This window comes from Drosophila virilis, chromosome 5, assembly GCF_030788295.1.
Source record: "Drosophila virilis strain 15010-1051.87 chromosome 5, Dvir_AGI_RSII-ME, whole genome shotgun sequence".
Lineage (NCBI taxonomy): Eukaryota > Metazoa > Arthropoda > Insecta > Diptera > Drosophilidae > Drosophila > Drosophila virilis.
This window is the reverse complement of record NC_091547.1, coordinates 10,079,386-10,092,694: the sequence shown is the minus strand read 5'-3', so window position 1 is coordinate 10,092,694 and position 13,309 is coordinate 10,079,386. Positions and strand designations below refer to the sequence as shown.

At 47.5% G+C, this 13,309-nt stretch overlaps 2 protein-coding genes across 27 annotated transcripts in view; one reads left to right on the top strand and one right to left on the bottom strand.

Moving 5' to 3' along the window:
• The window catches only part of RNaseZ (ribonuclease Z), a 47,727-nt gene that overhangs the window by 29,429 nt on the left and 4,989 nt on the right, over positions 1 to 13,309 (bottom strand). The window lies entirely within an intron of this gene.
• CAP (Cbl-associated protein) overlaps positions 1 to 13,309 on the top strand; it is a 40,140-nt gene that overhangs the window by 25,731 nt on the left and 1,100 nt on the right. For 14 of the 26 annotated variants that reach the window (XM_070209840.1, XM_070209848.1, XM_070209849.1 and 11 more), the window contains 10 exons: positions 444 to 597; positions 656 to 776; positions 1,076 to 1,108; positions 1,593 to 1,645; positions 1,709 to 1,887; positions 2,229 to 6,296; positions 12,089 to 12,395; positions 12,460 to 12,574; positions 12,638 to 12,844; positions 13,072 to 13,304. In XM_070209840.1, coding sequence (XP_070065941.1) covers positions 444 to 597; positions 656 to 776; positions 1,076 to 1,108; positions 1,593 to 1,645; positions 1,709 to 1,887; positions 2,229 to 6,296; positions 12,089 to 12,395; positions 12,460 to 12,574; positions 12,638 to 12,844; positions 13,072 to 13,304 — 5,470 coding nt within the window. Of the gene's footprint in view, positions 1 to 214; positions 372 to 443; positions 598 to 655; positions 777 to 1,075; positions 1,109 to 1,592; positions 1,646 to 1,708; positions 1,888 to 2,228; positions 6,297 to 6,476; positions 6,603 to 7,571; positions 8,291 to 9,793; positions 9,811 to 12,088; positions 12,396 to 12,459; positions 12,575 to 12,637; positions 12,845 to 13,071; positions 13,305 to 13,309 lie in introns of those variants that run through there. The other 12 variants (XM_070209853.1, XM_070209850.1, XM_032435895.2 and 9 more) reach the window with 7 other exon arrangements.

Here is a 13,309-nt window from a genome sequence, read left to right as displayed (position 1 = left end):
TCTCTTTCTGTCTCTCTCTCTCTCTCTATACACATTTTAATTTTGGCTTTTTCGCTCAGCCTGCCCGCTTTTGCGTGATTTTTAATTATGATTTATACATTAGTTACTAGATTTTCATTAGTTGGCATGCGGAACTTTGATATTATTTTTGATTATAATTTTTTCTCTCATATATTTTCGTGCCGTGTAGCTCATTGGAACGCTTTAACCTAGTTTCTACACTAATCCTAACTTAAGAACCTGCTCATATACTAAGCTTAGAATACAACGCTCTAACATCATGTCTGCTAACACACCAAAACACAACAGCAACAACAACAACAGCAACAACAGAGATAACAACAACAACAACAGCAACATCAGTAGTGATCGTAAATTTCTAACGCAAAAATATATTTTTAGTTTTTCTTTTACTAATATTTGTTTCTACCCAACCCCTGCAGCACGTCCCTCGTACAAGAGCAATGGTTATGTCTCAGAGCCCGAGCCCAATTACGATTCCGATTACTCGACTGTAAAATACCGTACACCCAATCCTCTACGCGTACAGTCGGTCTCATCGGCAGTCAACGTGCGCAATCTAAGCCAGGACGATAAGTAAGTAAAATCTCCAGAATATATTGTCACCCTTTATCATATATTGTCACATTTCCAGATTGTATGGTACTATGCCCAATCCCATAAAAGCGGCACAGAACTCGTACAAGAATCAACCTGGTCGCATCGAGAACTATACAACTGGACATTCGTCTGTTTCGGAAAAGGAGAAGAAGGAGGCAAGTGGCCCGACTGGCAAACAGTCAGCCGCAGCATTTAATCACGCACAGAACCTAACCAAACTATCTAAACTCGACCACGGCTAATGCTAAACATACCCCATTTCAATTATTCTCTTGCTACACTCGCCCATGCTTCAGTCAAATCATTTCCCCACGCATTTCGCTCAAGAAGTTCCATTAAAATATAACCCATTTATGACACGATCTCATAAGCACGCATATTCATAATTATCATACATACTTCGCGTAGCAATTTTTCTAACTCACAGCAATTATTTTATTATTCACAATTCTAGTGGTGGGACGAAGTGATGGACATCTTTAACGGGGTATGAACGCCAATCTATTTAATTCCTGTTCTAGACAATTAATTTTAGCTATAGATTTATTATTTCCCCTTTAAGTTACTGTTCAGTTTTATTCTGTTGAGCTGCCCAAAACGTTTTTCGTTCTCAAAGAGTAACTTCCCTAGTTTATTTAAAAGTATATCTTATCTATTTCCCGAACCCAATATTTATGCTTAACGCCAAGTGGCTCAGGGAACATACACGCATCCCGCGCATTATAATAGAGTTCGTCGATGATTTTGACAATTATTCAGTAAGTTATATGGTTATAGTATATAATCTAGCATAGCCAGACAGCTACAGGGTATCATTGCGTCCACAATAAAACAAGGCACTCGAATTACTAATTTTTGCAGAAATGGAAAACAAAATATGGAAAAAATTAATGCCTTGAAATCGTTTCACTTAAAGAAAGCGTTTCTTAGCACGTTTTATAATATGCATTTTTCTTTCTACTACAAACTAGAATTTGGAACAATCGAAATTATCGCCGCTCTACACAGAAGGCAATTTGTCAAGGTACGAGTTTTCACATTCTAAAATCTAAAATCTTGTATCTAAACTCTTGTTTTGCCCACACAGAGCTCTGGCCAAAGAATCGGGTTATACCAGCGATTCGAATCTAGTCTTCCGCAAAAAGGAGCTACCCGTTAGCAGTCCGCTGAGTCCCGTGGAGCAGCGACAGGCCTACAAGAGCTTACAGGCGGGAGGGGAACCGCCTTTGCTGGGCTTCCGTAAGCCCGCGCCCGAGAAACCCAAAGGTAAGAGCTCAACTTTGAGCTAGACTGTTTGTCAACTGTAGTTAAATATTAATAACTAAGATTAAGGCGCAATTTGATTTATACTAATTGTTTAATTGGTGTTGGGTTTCTCTCCTGCTCTTTCAACTATTTAAACCTAACTTGAGTGTACTTTTCTTAACCATTTGGTATATACTACTATACACACCCACTGCCACACTAGAAGTTGTTATCCGCAAATGCGTCGAGCGTTCTTTGAAGCACTGCAGCACCGGGCACCCTCTATAAAGTCGCTGCGTTAAGACTATCCTAATACGAACTCTATCTATTCTTACCTTCCTTAAAAACAAAAAAAAAAAAAGAAATTGTGGAAGAATTCGAATTTATTCAGATAACGCCCACGCTAACCAAAATACGCGTGAGCACCAAGCCGCTCGAGGATTCCAAGGAAGTGCTAGAGCAAGCAGAGACTAAAGCTGCTCCGCCAGCACCACCAACACCACCTCCCCCACCACCACCGCCACCGCCACCGCCGCCGACAAATTCAGCTAACAAAATGTTTTCGCATTTCTCCAAGAATTTGCCCTCTTTTATACCCCTGAGCAAGAAGCAGCAGCAGCAGCAGCAGCTGCAGGAGACGGCTCCTTTGCCACCGAATCGCCGCTCCTCCTGCACCAAGAGCACCGTGCGCGTGGAGAAGATCACGAGCAGTTGCGCCAAGTCGCGCCATGATCAATGCTTTCTGCCTCCCGGCGGCAGCAATAGCCTAACCCTGCGCAAGGTCGCCAGCTCACGTCGAGAGCCCATTTGCCGGTCCAAGTCCACCGGAGCGGTGTCCACGCTGCTGGCCACCCTGACCGCCACCAAGGAGACTCGCACCAAGGACGGCTGCCTGCTGCGAGTCCAGCAGCACCAGCAGCAGCATCAGCATCAGCATCATGCGCGCCTGCGCTCCGTGAGTCCCAGTCGTCGCCCCGCCGCACGCCTGCTCGCGCTCCGCCACTCGAGCCGCAGTCCAGTCGCGTTTGGACGCAGCATTTCCAAGGAGCGCAGCTTCGCCGAGGAGAAGAAGCGTCTGGAGAGCACGCTGCCGCCTAGTCGCACCAACTTCGAGGCGAGCACCAATATACTCCGCGATCCCTCGCTGAAATCCCCGCAGGAGGTGCGCGAGGCGGTGCGCTCCTATGCCACCTGCAAGGCGCAACACACTGTGAGGAGCAAGTCGCTGCCCCGTTTGCGCCACAGCACCGTCAGCACCACCACGAGGCACACCATGTGCCTGCCACAGGTCAGACCACAGCAGCTGCTGGACTGCAGTCGGGCGTTGAAGAAAGTGCTGCCCAAGTGCAGCAAGGCGCAGGGTCAAACTGTCCAGGCAATTGCCACAGTGCATCGCAGCGCCTCGCAGGAGAGTTTGCCGCGCAGCAACTCGACCTACTCCATCGACTCGGTGGTGCGGCAGGAGTATGTGCCCATAGCACCGCCCAAAACCTATATGGGCAAGACGAAGCCCAACAAGCTGCAGACCAGCCGCAGCGAGGGTCATGTGCCGCGCAAGCGTTCGAGCACCACCACCAAAACCACTTTAAATAAATCCAAGCCCACGGCTGCCATTGCCCAGCAATCGTACAGCGAAACGGTACGCGAGAAAACCCACTTCTGGAACGATTACAATGCCAAGCAGGGTCAAACCCACACGACCCACACGCCCCACTCGCTGCCGCAGCTGATCAATGGAGGCACCAGCGACTACAAGTACTGCTCGCTAGTGGAGCCTGGCTATGCCGAGGATGTCTACGATTACACGTCGGCCCAGGCGCCCGGCAGCTGCATAGAGGATCTCGTCTGGAAGTACGAGAGCAAGGCTCAGCCCGGCCCAGTCAGGCCCGCAGCTATGACGGACATCGCGCGGCCACAGTCGCCACACACGGAGCTGGGGCGTCGCTTTTCGCCGACGCGTGAGGTGCGCGTGCCGCAGCAGCAGCAGCAGACACAGCATCAGACACAGCATCGGGAGGTGCGCTCCCCCTCGCGCCGGCGCATAGACAGCTTGCGATCGAGCCAGCGTCAGGACAAGGAGCAACAACAGGCGGTGGCACGCGCCAGCAGCCTGAGCAGCGCCGATGATCGCAGCAAGCGGCAGTCGGGTGGTGCGGCTGCTGGAGACGGGCTCTATCAGTGTGGTGAGCTGGCGCACAGCGCTACGTCGCTGGTGCAGCTGGAGCGGCACAGTCCGAGCTGTCGTTATCGCAACAATTGCGAACGCTTCACCGAGCTGAATCGCTTCTATAGCACATTAGAGCGCGTGGGGCAGTTGGAACGTGCCACCTCGGCGAGCAATTTCCATCCGTTGCGCAAGGATGCGGAGCTACTGGACTTTGACGAGTGGCGCAAGGTGCGTCTGCACGAGCGCGCCGAGAAGGAGCTGCAATATCTGGTGGGCAAGCTGCAAATGGATCAGCGCGAGCGCGACTTGCACTTTCGCTCTAAGGACGTGAACGAGATCAAGTGGCGGCAGGATGCGGATCAGGCGCTGCATGCCAAGCAGAAATCCGTGGAGGATTTGCGCGAGAATTTCGAGCAGTTGCAGCTGCTGAAGCAACAGGCACGTGCCGAGGCCGAGCTGCCGCCCGTGCAGCGTCAATGGCGCCGGAACACAGTAGCGGATCTGGCCAGCAGCCTGGAAGCTGGAGGCCACAGCCGGGAGCCACAGACGGAGCGACAGACGGAACGTCATTTGAGCAACGATTTGGTGAGCACTCTGTCCAAGGATCAAATCAAGAAGATAACACAGCAGCTGAACGAGATCTATGCGGGCAATCGTCAGCCCGGAGCCGTGGAGGAGCAATATGTGGTCACCGTGGAGAAGGGCTCAAGGCCCAGTAGCCATGCCAACACGCTGAAGGTGCGCTGCAACTCGAACATCAGCAAGGAGCAGCTGCTCGGTCCGGTGCTGCGCAAGCGGGAGGAGCAACAGGCGCAAACTTTGCCGCGTGCCACGCGCAGCCAATCCCCCGTGATGGTCGCCCGGGAGACACGCGGCGCCATTGCCGCCAAGAATGCGGAGCTTACGCTGACCAAGCCGCCCGAGGTGCCGCCGCGACCCAAGCCCATAAGCGAGCCTAAGCCAACGAAAACTATTGCCAAGGCCGAGCAAGAGCGACAGGATCAAGACAAGGAGAATCCCATTAACCAGAAGATTCAGTACTTTGAAGAGCGGCAGTTCGAGGAGCCGCCCAAGACCATATACCATGCACGCGAGGACAGCTCCCCGGACGAGGCGGAGGTCATGCGTCTCATCGAGCAGAATATGCAGGCGCGTCAGCAGGCCAGGCACAGTCACAGTCACAGTCACAGCCAGGGTCACAGTCACAGCCAGAGTCACATGATACATACGGAGCTGAGCAACTCGCTCACAGATTTGAGTGGCATTTATGGAGAACGTCCGGCAGCACGCGTAAATTTTCACTTGCACAGCCCGCCCGATCGTCCGCCCGAAGACGAGCGGCAGGAAGAGCTGCTCAGCTACGAGCATGGTTCACCCGACGGCAGCCTTGAGCTCTACGATGCCTACTATCGCTCCAGGAGTTTGTCCCCCCAGTCGCAGGCCTCTGCCTGCTCCAGCTCGTATCTGCAGCGCGTGTACACGGGCGAGGTGCAGAAGATGAAGCAGAGATTTGAGAGCATCCAGCGGGAGCAACAGACCAATGAACGGCGTGATTTTTTTGGGCTTAGTACGCTGCGGAAGGCGCGCAGCGATCCTGCACTGAAGACAGGATCAAAAGACGCCTCGGGCAACGCGACGGATGCGTTGCCGCTGCAGGATGTCAGCCAGCTGACGCACAAATTCGAGCTGCGACATGGAGCAACTCCCTCGCCGGAGCGCGGCAGACGCAAGCAGCGCGGCCTGCTGATGCCGCACATAGACATCATAAGCAAGACGGCCGAGCTGTTGCCGGCCAAGGCGAGTCCCACGCGCAGCCACAGCAGCAACAGCTGCTCCAACCCGGGCCACGTGCAGTCGCTGCGCCAGCGCTACGAGTCACCGGAGCCACCGGAGTCCGCTGGCCAGGCACAAAGCCTGCCTCAGCGCTATTTGTCCACCTCCCTGGCGGATTTGCGGGACGTACACGAGAGCATATCGCCACATTTGAGCGGCGATTGGGTGGCGCACAAACATCCGCAGCGCACGCCAGCGCTGCCCAAGAAACCGCAGAGACAGCCGGCGTTGCGTGCCAGCTCCAACTCGCCGCCGCGACCGGCCAGGCAGACGGACATCTTTGCCAATCAGCCGTTCGATCCGCACAAGCATCGACCGAAGGCGCGCTATGTGCCCGATGGCGCGGATGCGGCAAGCAGCGCTGCCCGGCGTTGTCCGGCCAACAGCTTGGAGCGTCTCAAGCGCCACGCCCTGGCGGTCACATTTAAAGGTAACAACAGAACTTGGCAGTGTGGACAGTGGGTGTGTCTTTGGGGTTGCTCTCTAATCTGGTAGACGCTTGGTTCTTTCTGGGTTTGGCTTCGAGCTTGGCTTAAACAATTGGTTTTTCTAGACATTTCGAAATTACATATATCCATATTCCTGTCTTGCATTGTCATTGTTGGCGCAGATTTTGACTCGAGCGCCGCACCACCAATACCCCCACAGCCACCGCTCAAGGGCCTGACCAACTCGAACTCATTCTACGAGCCCTACAGCCCCTACAGCAACGGTGACCACATTGATTCGGGCACAGGTGAGTCTCCAGTTCGCCAACGTTGGGCTTGATAAACAGTTGCTTGCAATTCTACTAAAATAACTTGTACTAAAATTATTGCTCAACTCCGATAAAATAGTTTTCAAATCAATAATTTTTTAGAGTCTAAAAATGGGGTTCACATTTCAATTGAATCTTTTACAAATCGATTTAAATATTTAGATATATAATGGCTCATAAGCTTAAGGCTCTTGAACCTTAATACTTATTGCTATTGCACTTAAAATATGTGTGCTACAAATTTTATATTTCTACACTCGTATAAGAGTTCAGAGTGGGATGTATTAAAGTTAATCAAAAGAGCAGTGCTTATCAAAAGCTATTTTAAATATGATCTGTTCTACACGTGTTCTAATGCATGTTGACCACAATTGAATGACCTTACGAAAATCTGATCGAACAACGATTTTGTAGCCAGCCCCTTTGGAAAAGTTTGCAGTCTACGCCCGTGCGTGCTGTTTCACATTCAATGACCTTTGAGAAATTCCGTTTTTAAGAACAAGTTTCCGCAATTGCTGCAATAGCATTTTGAAGGTGCGCCGCGTGCAAATTAATCGATAGCGCCAATAACAACAGAAACAGAAACATAAACCACCAGACTGCCGGACAGCTTTGACCCGCTTAGCACGCGCCACCTGTCCGTGGCACGAGCCCAGCCCGAGACCGAGACCGAAACGGAAATCCACCCCCAGTGCCCGGCGACATACACGTTGCCATGGCCAAAATGTGGCGGCTAGAAAAACAACAAAACCTGGTCGCAGGTGAGTTGCCTGTCGCGGCCTTTTTTCCCATTCAGTTAGTTTCACTTTTCCGTGCCAAAAACGTCGCTCGACTCGAATTCCTAATTAAATGCGGCAAAAAATAGAACGCGACGCGCGTTAATTTCCACTTACATAATGCACCACTGAGCGGTGCACAAAATAGAAAATATACTCAAATAAATGAGAAAATAATAATAATAATAATACAACGAGGCATGATACATCAAACGCTAGCGCCGCGACGCAGCAACACCTACGCGCTGCAGCATGCACCTGGTAACAGCAACAGTAGCCGGAACAACATCAACAACAACATCAGCCGCAGCAGACGCAGTCCCTCCGCAGCGGGCGGTGGCAATCGCGTGCACTGGCGACAGACGCATCAAAAGCTGCACAGCAGCTGCAATGATTTAGAGCTGACAGATGACAAGCCGCGGCGACAGCAACAGCAGCAACAGCAACAGCTTTGGTGGCGCGTGGACAACAACAACTACGATGCCTGGTCGCAACAGCGTCCGTTGAGCAGTGGCGCCGACAGCGGTAACTGCAACAAGATAACGCCCGCCGCGCTGCATCACAGCGTCTGCGACATGCCCAACTGTGGCAAGCTGCTCTGGCTGCACCGTGAGACAGCAGCGGCGCCCATGGTGCCACCACTGCCAGCAGCAACAGCAGCAGCGGCAACAACTGCAACGGCAACAACAACCACAATGAGCTATCACATTGTGGGTCTGCCACACACACCGTTGCCGGCGCAGCGGCAGGCATATTTGGCCAATCGGCATGCTATAGGCGCCTCGATGCCGCTGCTCATGTGGCAGCAACATCAACAGCAGCAGCAACATCAACAGCAACAACAGCTGCAACAACAGCAACAGCAACTGCAGCAGCAACAACTGAGCCGCAGTCAGTATAAGCTCATATAATATGACTGCCCCTCCCCCCACTTAATACTTTTTGAGGCATACGAAAAGCCGCCTGCCACGCCCCCTCGAGTCCAAAAACGTTCACTTTCTCATTTGATTAAACGACCTTCCTGTTTGCCGCTTTCTCACGGTTTTTCGCGAAATGCAAAAAAACTCGTTATCAAACGTCGCGCTGCGAGAAAGAGAGAAAGACAGAGAGAGAGAGAATCAGAGAGCAACCGATACTGAAAGAGTGAGATTGTCTTCTCTCCCTCTCTCTCGACGCTTTTTTTATGCAGCTCACGTTTTACACGAGTTCGTGATAAAAAAAACAGCACGTAGTTGGGCGCTGTGAGCTTGTGAGGTGCAACGATCTTTAGATTCGAGTCTTGTGACTGGAGAAAAAGTGTAACTTAAAGTACTCAAAATGTAACGAAAAATAAGTACAAAATGGGAGGCAGATTCAATATCCTGTCAAATATAAACTCTATTTCAATATATCAAACTATTTCTTAAAAAAAAATTGAGCATTTGAATAGTTAAAATCAACTTAATGATCCCATTTTCCATTTACTTCAAAAAGTCAAATATTGTTCAGAATCAATTATATTATATTAGCCAAAGACTTGCATACAAACAGATTTGCATAAATCTTTGGGGGTAGAGGCTGACTCTCTTTTTCAACACTTTAGAAAACAAAATTCTTACATATTTTTATTGGAAACTTATATTTCATAATTCAAGTATGTACTTGTACTTTACTCTTCGAATCACTTATTTATTTATAAAGTTCTTATTCTTTCTAAAAGCCTGAGATTTAAGATTCTGTGATATAACATTTCTCAAATTTAATTGTGAAAGCTCACTGATAAGAATTATTGTTTTTTTAATATTTTTTTTAAAGCGAACCATGGCTAAATAACGGTAACATCAATTGACATGCTCATTAACATGTGTTGTTTAAAAAAATAAATGTTAATGTCATGTTAAATGTGGCTGTTAGATGGCAATGTAACAGCTTTTAGGATAACATTTATTTTCAAGTATGTAGGTAGTGAATAAAATATAAATAATTACGTATGAAAAAGAGTGATAAGTAATTCTTAAGTATCTAAAATTCCACTTTAATCAATTGACCCTTGTCTTGAGCCACTGCAAAGCAATGTGTCATCAAATTCACGTAACACGCGCTTCTCTTATCAGCAGTGCGTGAGGTAATTGCCCCACTGTAAGCACTGTCAAGCAATTCACAGCAATAACAATGAGAAGAAGCAGCAGCAGCTGTAAAGTCTGAATAAACGTGAGATTTGGGGAGGGGCGCCAAAGAAAACGGCATTCGTTGTACGACGATAACTAAACGAATTTACGCGACAAGCTCAAAATGGGGGCTTTTAGCTCAGTCTCCCACTTGCTCAGTCTCTCAGTTTCTCAGTCTCTCAGTTTCTCAGTCTTTCAGTTTCATTCATTTTATATTTCAGTTTCGGTTTCAGTTGAGCGCAACGCGTGCTACAGAGCAGTTGGGTACGTGCCGCATTGAGATCGGTTTGTGGAAACAGGTTCGGGTTCGGGTTTGTCTGTTCAGTGAATCGAGACTTCTCGCGGTCTTTATCAGGCTGTTAAAAGCCTTCGGAGATTACTATCCGATGAGTTGCCAGCGATTCTGATTGATTGGATGACTAACTAACTGACAGGGCCTGGGGTTGGGTGTACTATAATATGCTTTTAAATAGCTGATTAACCCGCTTAAAAGGCAGGAAAAGCCATGGAAAAGCCGGCATAACTGGGCGGGCAACTGCATACACCTATGTGTGTGTGTTTGAGCTGTTGTTGTTGTGTGCAGTGAAAGATGAAAATCGGCAACACTTTCAAAACGCTGCAAATTGCGGCGCCACAACAAATCAGTGAAAGTGAAAAATCTCTCAAGTGACAATTAAGCTTTTTTCTTGTACAACAAAAGTTGTTGTTGTTGTTTATGTTGTGCTTTATGGTTTATGGTTTTTTAAGCATTTTGTCATTGTACAAGCACAACAAATATTTGTGCAGCTGTTAGCTTTCCCAACCCCCTCCCCCCATTCAACACCTTCGAAATAAGTTACCATGAAATTGTCTTGCGGCAGTTACACAAAAGAAAAATTTCTATTTATTTGTGGGTCGGCTGGGATCTCAGTCTTGTTCGGCTGCTGCGCAATTCCATTAGAATTCGCTTTGAGACTTTGTTTGATTTCTAATTGTGTTTAACTGGCATTCATATCAGTTGAGCGTTCTATTAATTCGCTCCCAAGTTCATGAGAAACGCGGTCACGTCACATGCAAATGCATGGAAAGACTCCCAACTATGCGGCACAAGGCCAGAATAAATATATACCACAGCTCTGTCTGTTGTTGGACTTGTAAATCACTTTGGCTAAATGTCTTTTTCGAGGTTTAGTTCGTTAGCAAGTATTTTTAGCTGTTCATTAAAGAGTTTTGCTTGGTATAAAAACACTTCGCGGAGCTTCAATTGGGTTTAGCTTAATGCGAGTAGTGATAAATTGAAGATCAGCATTTGCATACCCATTATTTTTCTTGATTTTATTATCATCTCGTTAGAAGTTTATCATTAAGAGAAACTACTCTGTGATTTATCTATTTTGAGCCTTTAATTTTGGAGCACTTAATATATAATAGATTTTATCGTTTTCCATTCGGGAACTCATTTTTCAGAAAAAACATTTCTTTGTTTTAGGATAAAAAGCAATTACATTATACATTTTCCTTTATCCAACAAATTATTGCCAGCGAAATATGTATGTCTTTTGTGAGAGTTAAATTTTTCATATGGTTAATTTTGACAGCCACATTGTAGCCCCTTTAATGTTCATAAGAAAAATTGTTCGTAAATTTCATCTGATGGTCGACACAGGAATAATGATTACAATAAATTTATTGTACAATTTTTAATTGATCCATTGCTTAAATTTCAAATGATAGAGGAGCTCTAATATCATTTGAAGCTAATCATGAGCGAGCTCTTATATAAGCCCATAAAACAAATAAACCCTTTGAGCACAGCTTGAGCAATGCTCTGGCTACTTTAAGAAATTGTTTCAACAACCACTTTGACCGGCTGCCCATCAGTCAGAGAGCCACCCACTCAAAGCACACGCCCAGTTGGCACCACTTTTGTTTCAATTGACGGCTCATTTAGCTATCAGTGGATGCTAATGCGCATTAGCTTCAATTGTGGCTCATTTTCGATACGATGAGAAACGTTAATTCAATTGGAAGACCGTGCTTATGTATATTACTATTGTTTTTCTACTTTCCCACTTGGACTTTGCTGGATGGTTGGGTTATCTGCAGCTCTGGTCTCTGTCTATCTATCTGCTTAGCGTGGCGTGCGCTCATCAGCAGGCAGCAGCCAGCGGAGCGAGCGTCAGTTAACGTTGTTTATTTGCTTACCAATTGGCAAGCACAGACTAGCTACAGATAGAGATAGAGCTACAGCTACAGATACAGATACATAGACAGTTACAGATACAGATACAGCTACAGTTACAGATAAGAGCTGAGGCTGGTTTCGTAACACAGCGGCGACAATTTTTTGCGGTTAGCTCGTCTTACACTTGCCCTACGAGTCGTTTCCCCCCATTTGTATATTATTTTTAGCGTCGTTCATTAATAATAATAATCAGCCAAGATTTGAGCTTAAGACCAGGACTGGAACCCACCACAAAAACTGAGCTAAATCGAAAGATTTGTTTTGGCTATATTACTTGATATTTATTTACGGCATTTCCCCAATTGTTATATGACACAGACGTGAACATACACTTCAAGACACCGATAAGGCATGAGTACAAGCAGAACATATCGGAGGAGGAATTAGCTATTCGACAAGCGGAGCATATGCAGAAATTGTATCAGGAGGAGCGCAGACGCAAGTATCTACAGGAGCTGCAGGACATGAATTCGCGACGACACACCGACAATTTTACACCCTCACAGAAATCGCCAATTGCCTTGAATCGTTACGATGATTTCCCCACAGACGTAACGCTCAAATCTCTGGTGGGACCCAAAACAGTTGCCAGGGCCCTCTACAACTTCCAGGGACAGACCTCCAAGTAAGCAATAACCAAACTTTAAAATCAAATGAATATAATAATACGAAATCTCTTCTGTTTGTAGGGAGCTCTCGTTCCGCAAGGGCGACACCATATACATCAGGCGACAGATCGATCCCAACTGGTATGAGGGCGAGCATAATGCCATGATTGGACTGCTGCCGGCCAGCTATGTCGAGGTAAATCCTCTAGTTGCACTTCCATTTGCCACTCCCATTTATTGTCCCATTTCTCTGTCACAGATTGTCAGTCGGGATGGCGCCCGCACGCCTGGCAAGCGTCCATCGGAGGGCCAGGCACGTGCCAAGTACAACTTCCAGGCGCAGTCCGGCGTGGAGCTGTCCCTCAACAAGGGCGAGCTGGTCACACTGACACGTCGCGTCGACGGCAATTGGTTTGAGGGCAAAATAGCCAATCGCAAGGGCATTTTCCCGGTCTCCTATGTGGAGGTAAGTCTAAGCTGCAAATTTGGTTAAATGAGGAAACAATTCTGGTGACCTCAAAATTCACATATCCCTTTTTGATCCCGCAAATTACTAAGCCATTACAAGCCTGTCAGTTAACGAATTTGTGATTATAACGTGTTCTCCTTGTCCACCTCAATTTTTGCCCCTGTCGTTAGAGTTCTTCCTAGATGTCTATTTATTTTCATTACACATTTATGTACTTTTTGCAGGTCTTAACCGACATTGGTGCCGAAGATATTGCAGCTAGAACCACAACCGTAATCAACACTCAGAGTACCACGAATCTGCGTCCAAATCTGGACGTGCTGCGCACAAATATCAACAACGAGTTCAATACGCTGACCCAGAACGGAGCACATCCGCCAAATGGCATACTGAAGGAGACCCGCACGCTGCACAAAACAGACGCCCTTCATGTGGACACCAGCTCGGAGCCCTTGACGTACG